A 6,000-nucleotide genomic window follows, 5' to 3' on the forward strand; every position below is an offset into this window, starting at 1 on the left:
GTCATGCCTTATCCCAATTTCTCCTTAGACATAAAACACATTTCTTACTCCGTAATAATTTGCTTATAACTAATCTATATGTTGCACTTTGGGTCTAATTTATAAAATTCTTATATGTAAAAACAGACACATTAGGATATATCATCTCCCAAGTATTTAGGGACTTTGATAATTTTTTAACATGATTTTCATATGACACATGACAACTAACTTGACTCTCAGGTCCAATAAGATTTTTGGACCTGTTTAACTTCCCAGTGGAATTCTAACTCATGAAAGAAACTGGTTAATTGCCAATGATTTTTTTTCAAAGGGTCAAGATGTTTTAAAATTCCATGGTCAGTTTCTTGGCTACAAAGTATTATGAAAAGAAATATGTAAATGGTTCATATCAGCCAATTTGGCAATGTTTTAATTTCTGGATGTCCAAAGGGACATAAATGGACAAATCCAGCTACGAATAAACTAGTGTAATTTTGAAATCTCTTCTTAGCCAATATTGTTCAAGATGCAAATAAAGTCAAGTTAAAATGCTAATGCCAATATAATTATATACAATTGCTAAAAATAAAAATAAATATGCAATCTACTAACAAATAATAAACAAAACCTCTCTTCTCACTATTATATTTAAAAAATCATATTAACCACTTTTTGCTTATATCATGAGAAGATAAATTAATGTAAACTATTTTGAAAAATGGTAAAATTATTCTAAAATTCAATTGTATCCATGGTTTGTAAATAGTAGCCCACCGAGGATTAATTCCTGAACTTACTTAACCTTATGAATTATTTTCTAAGCAAAAGTCCATGTTCCTCCAAATACATGAGTCATTTCCTAGGTTTATTTTATATAAAGCTAAATGTTCAGATTTGATTTTCAGGTATGTGAATAACTATGAGTAAGAACATTCAGTGCAGAGTTTAAAAAGATAAACTCAGAAATATTATGCAAATTACTTACCCAAGCAACAAAGAAACAAAACAAGTTGAAAGTGTAAAACTGTCCTGAAACTGATTATAAAATGGTAAAAGCCTTTCACAGATTCCACATTTAAAAATTCCAGGAACAGAGCTGCTATGCACATACAAAATCAGCCAACAAGTGCAGACTTGGAATCACTGAGACTTAAACATCTTAAAGAACAAACCAACCTTCCAGGACAATTACAATGGATGTTTTAAGTTATTTTGCATAAGCGAATAAACTCCCTCATAAATGTAATGGTCTCACAACCTTCAACTTTGCAAACTAACAGGAAAAAGTTAATACAAGAACCTCTGCAATTTTTTCTTGAAAAAGTTAACGTTGAAATATATGGTTTATGTTGCAACAATAAGTAATCTGCAATAAGTTTCATTTACAGAGACAAGCAAAATGACCTTTAAATATAACTAAAACTTTTACTAATACTTACCTTTCATTAATATACTGATACAATCACCCTTTTGGAAGGGCTACCAGGAAAGCTACTTAACTTGAAACATTAAAAAAAATATTGCAAAAGCTCTTTGGAGAATTAGAATATCAGCAAAACAAAGAAACTTATTTTACATGCTAACAGCAACTTGATCAACTGCAAGCAAGACCACTGATAAAACACAGCAGTCAGCCCCAAATAGCAATAGCAACCCTGGGCTTCCGTTTAAAGAGACCTTCTCTCTTCTTTTAACCATCTTAAAAATCTGTTCCAAAAAGTGCCTATTTCCCATATAATGTAAAGACAAGAAAAAACAAACACCATTTATACTCAGTGCTTAAATATCTATAATTTTCTTTGCTTTCCACCAAACACATCATAGGATAAAATTAGTATTTCACATTTATTAGGATAAATCCAAAAGAAAAATTTCAAAGTATGACCACCAACAGAAGTTCCTCAACATTAGGCATTTCTCAAGTTGTATAAAGCTGTACTGAAACAATATCTCACTGTTCCTATAAAATAAACTTTACACAATAAAAGGTACAATGGATTGCAACACAGATTTTTAGCAAAAAGTAATAAAAAATATGTCATGCCTTTAAATGTCTCCTTGCTATATTAAATAACTCCTAATAAAAGTAACATAATAACAAAGGTAAATTTCAACAAACATCACATAACAGTAACAAATAGAAAACAGTTTCAAATTCCTCAAAGCCCCCAAAGATATGTTTTAAAGCCATAGATTTCCTAAGAATTGAATACACACCTATCGTTCTGTGCTGTGAACAAGGTGGAAAGAAGACACTTGCACTTAAATCTTGAAGCATCCCGTCCTGATGAACCCAGAGAAACTAATTTCTGCCATCAGAAAAGTCCTCCACCAGAACACCAAATAATGATATGCGCTGCTCTGAAGGAAACAGCTAGCCCGGGTTCTGGCTCTAGGAGGTCTCTCGAGGTACAATAATATAAACCTGATCAATTGCAATTAAAATCTGAACAGAGGCTTAGAACTTGAAGTCTTGGTGCATTAGTTCTTGCCAAAAGCAGATGTGATTGTGAGCTGGAAGCAATTTCTCCTGGTAATTTGTGATGACACTGGGTAGTACAGCCCCAGATTCCCCAAAGACAAACTCATCAGAGGCTCTAATGTATGCATGACACATGAGGTGGCTCTTTTAGAGCTCAATTAATTGGGCTGAACATTAAGACAGCAAGTTCAGGACTTTTTTTTTTCCCCTTCTAGAGTTGCTTTTCCCCTCCCTTTAAAGCAATTTTTTTTGCCTTACCTTCTGCAAGCCATGTTTCCTGTAATTGACTTAGATCTTGAAAGAGTTCTAAAAAACAAGGCAAAGACATAAACAAAAGATTTGCAAACCTTTAGGTTTCATAACATTTGGTCATAAAATTCTGTCACATCAATTTCACTTGGGGAGGGGTCAATAGAAAAAGAAAACAGAACTCATAACATGTATCTCCATACTCCTGCTCATTTTGATGGTTATTAAGCAATACTTTTTTAAGAAGAGCTTTCAGTCAACTAAATAATAAAGTCAACATCTCTTTTCCCCCCCTTTTTAACAAATAGCTTAAGAAATAAGTGCAGGAACACCAAACAACATCCATACATTAGGATTCAAAAAAAACTTACTTAAAGGAATGTCCATGGGAACCTTTTTTAAATATATTCAACTCTTGTAAAATAGTAGGGATGTGTTTAGAAAGACTGAAAAATATTTTGTTTTTACCTTCTGAATTTTATATAAAAGGTATAACAATACATGGTATAATTCTCAAAGTACTGTATGTTCTCAGGTTCAATGCCTCAAAGATAAAAGGAACAACTTTTAAATACAGGTGTTTAGAGGAAAATGTCTACGTGAATAGGTTTACAAAAGTCAAAGAAAGATAATTCCCTGGCACCTGTTTATTTTCAAGTCCAAAATTTTGTATTCTGTCCTAGTGGGGAGGGAGAGAGGTGTCCTATAATTATGAGGATTTGAGGAAGTTTCAGAATTCAATATACCTCCTCTAAACGGCCAACTGAACTTTGATAATTAAATCTAAGTATATTAAGTTTATTATTAATGCTCCCATATGACTGGAATAATTTATAATATATTGACTTCCTATGAACAGTTCATAAAAAGAATCTGTAACTTAGTTTTCCACATAAGTATTATACTTATTAATTAGGCCTTGATTATAATTCAGTGAACACCTTAAGACCTATGAAACAAGATACATGGTCTCACCATGGAGTTATCAAAATCATCCACAAAAAGTTTGATAACTGTATATGGTTTTCATGTAAAGGGGTTGGGAAATCCAGTGACCACTTACATTGTTTAACTTCTAATGAAAAAAGGAGAAATTAAGCAGTTTACATCGTTGCTTAATTTGTCCCACTGTGTTGGATTTTTAAAAATGGTTACCTTAGTATATGGGATTACTTATGTGCCATATGGACAGGGGTATTTAAACATAAAAGAAGGATGTCACTGTTAACTTTTTATTTCCTTATTTCATTATTTTGTGACAGGGCCATAAAATATCCTCCAGTGCAAACTGTCACACTATGTTAATTGCTCCAAGTAAAAGTCTTAGTTAAAAACAGTAATCTGCATGTTTATTATTTTTAAGCTACGACTGAAGTGCTCCTCTTCTTTATGAGGGTGGGGAATCTAGGTAAAGAGGGGGATTCAGCCCAAATCAAACCTCACCTTCTGAATCATGAGCCAGATCTCTGTTAATGAATTTTCTTTTCCTGACATTTGTTGGTTTCTCGTTACAATTTCTCCCACGCTGATTCTACAAAGGGAAAGATAAAATCCTTTAAAAGAATGTAAACCTCCAAAGTCACACATACAAAAACACATGCATACATAACGTCTACAGAATCCTCTCTCTAAATAGAAAAATTAAAGTCTATCATATCAATTCTAATATTCATTTTCTGCATTCATTTCACAGTGAAAGCTTATGCTGAGAATTCAACAGCCAGGAAGGAAGAGTTGCTTCCCAGTGTCGATCCTAACATACTATTTACTAATCATATATTCATGGCATCTCAGCATCAAAACAACATTAAGCAATTACACTTAAAGTCGATTTTAAGCTGGATCAGAGCTAGATTAAAATGCAATAAATTTTATTCTGATACTCCCCACTTAAAAAAAAAAAAAAGAAGAAGAAGAGTGGTGAAATGAAAAATATAAGAGAAAATGAGGGGGGGGGAGAAACAAAAACACCCCATGTAAACAAAAAGTGTCAGCATTTGTCTCAACTTCATTCCTTTCAATGTGGCAGACAAACCCAGCCAAAAACTTTGAGTGCAGCAGCTGCTGCTGCCCTCCATCTCCGCCTCCACTCATCTTGGGCCCTTTAATCAGAAAAAGGGGTCTTAAAAACAAAACTATGCCTTATCCAAATCACTGAAAGGTAAGCTCATTTTGAAGACTGGGCTTCTAGAAGCAGAGTCGCCCTACAGTGGCAACAAAGCAGATAAAGTGTCTGCAATCCCAACCTCCTTGCCCCCTCCCTTCCCCCCACCCCCAGTCAAGTTTATAAACAGCAACTCTCGAACTGATCACTCACATTGGTGACCATGTAAGGCACTTGCTGGTCATAAAATCCATCCATTCTGCTGCTCTTCGCAAATCTCAGCTCAGGGTTTTATATTTTGAGCATTTAGCTGGAGATTTCCTCGGGATCTGGACTTCTATCAACCTAGAGGGGAACAAGATGGCTTTTAGGCTAAAAAAAAAAAAAAAAAAAATCATGAATGAAGCTCTTGAATTTGCATAGCTAATTACCCTCCGACTGTCCCATTCACAAAAATAACCCTCAGTACAGCAGCCTCCTTCACCTGGATCCAAAAAGAGCTGAGAGAGTTTACAATTAACATATTTTCGGCTGTAGCAAAAATCCGAACTAGAGGCGATGTATTTATTTACACTCTCGATGTTTCCCTTCGCGGTCGGTCGTACCCCGGGCAGCTCTGGTTCGCAAACGTGTGCAAAACTAGCAATGGCGATCCACGAGACGCGCTTTGCACCTAACGGGACTAACGAGACGGAGGCACCTCTCTCCTAAGGGCCGTTTTTGCAACCCACAGCCATGCAATTATCTGGAGAGACATAAAAAGTTGCTGGAAAGACCCACCTGAAGGCCACGCTAGGCGAACTGCTGCAAAAAATTCCCTCCAAATTTAATAAAAACATTAATTACTGCCCTGCACTTCCCCCTTGGAAGCCGAAAGCGCCTCTGACAGAGCTCAATTCGGTGGTTTTTCCTCTACTTCTCCTCCAGGGGCCTCCAATCCAAACTGATGGATCGCTGCCTCCCATTGGCTCCGCGTCTCTTTCACAAGATCGGATTTCGGGCTGTCAATCAGGCGGCTCGCAGCCCCTTCTCCCGGATCCCCGCGCCCCTCTGCCCCGGCGGGCGCTCGGCGGGCCGGCGCGGGGTCCGCAGCCTGGAAGCGCGCGGAGCCGAGGGAACCGACCGCCCTCCTGACCCGCCGCTTATCGTGAAGGCGCCGGGGACGCCGACTCCCGGGGCGCCG

General features: G+C 36.6%; 1 protein-coding gene across 4 annotated transcripts in view; it reads right to left on the minus strand.

Annotated features, from left to right (window-relative positions):
- Positions 1–5,723, minus strand: part of ETV1 (ETS variant transcription factor 1) — an 88,273-nt gene extending 82,550 nt beyond the window's left edge. Inside the window, exons 1-4 of one of the 4 annotated variants that reach the window (XM_016218855.2) lie at positions 5,598–5,723; positions 5,031–5,162; positions 4,157–4,244; positions 2,723–2,770 (exon numbers count right to left, since the gene is read on the minus strand). In XM_016218855.2, the coding sequence (XP_016074341.2) occupies positions 2,723–2,770; positions 4,157–4,244; positions 5,031–5,075 (181 nt within the window). In that variant the 5' untranslated portion in view covers positions 5,076–5,162; positions 5,598–5,723. Of the gene's footprint in view, positions 1–2,722; positions 2,771–4,156; positions 4,245–5,030; positions 5,190–5,301; positions 5,407–5,597 lie in introns of those variants that run through there. The other 3 variants (XM_016218852.2, XM_016218856.2, XM_016218854.2) reach the window with 3 other exon arrangements.
- Positions 5,724–6,000: the final 277 nt, after the last annotated feature.

Source organism: Miniopterus natalensis, chromosome 10, assembly GCF_054644295.1.
Source record: "Miniopterus natalensis isolate mMinNat1 chromosome 10, mMinNat1.hap1, whole genome shotgun sequence".
Lineage (NCBI taxonomy): Eukaryota > Metazoa > Chordata > Mammalia > Chiroptera > Miniopteridae > Miniopterus > Miniopterus natalensis.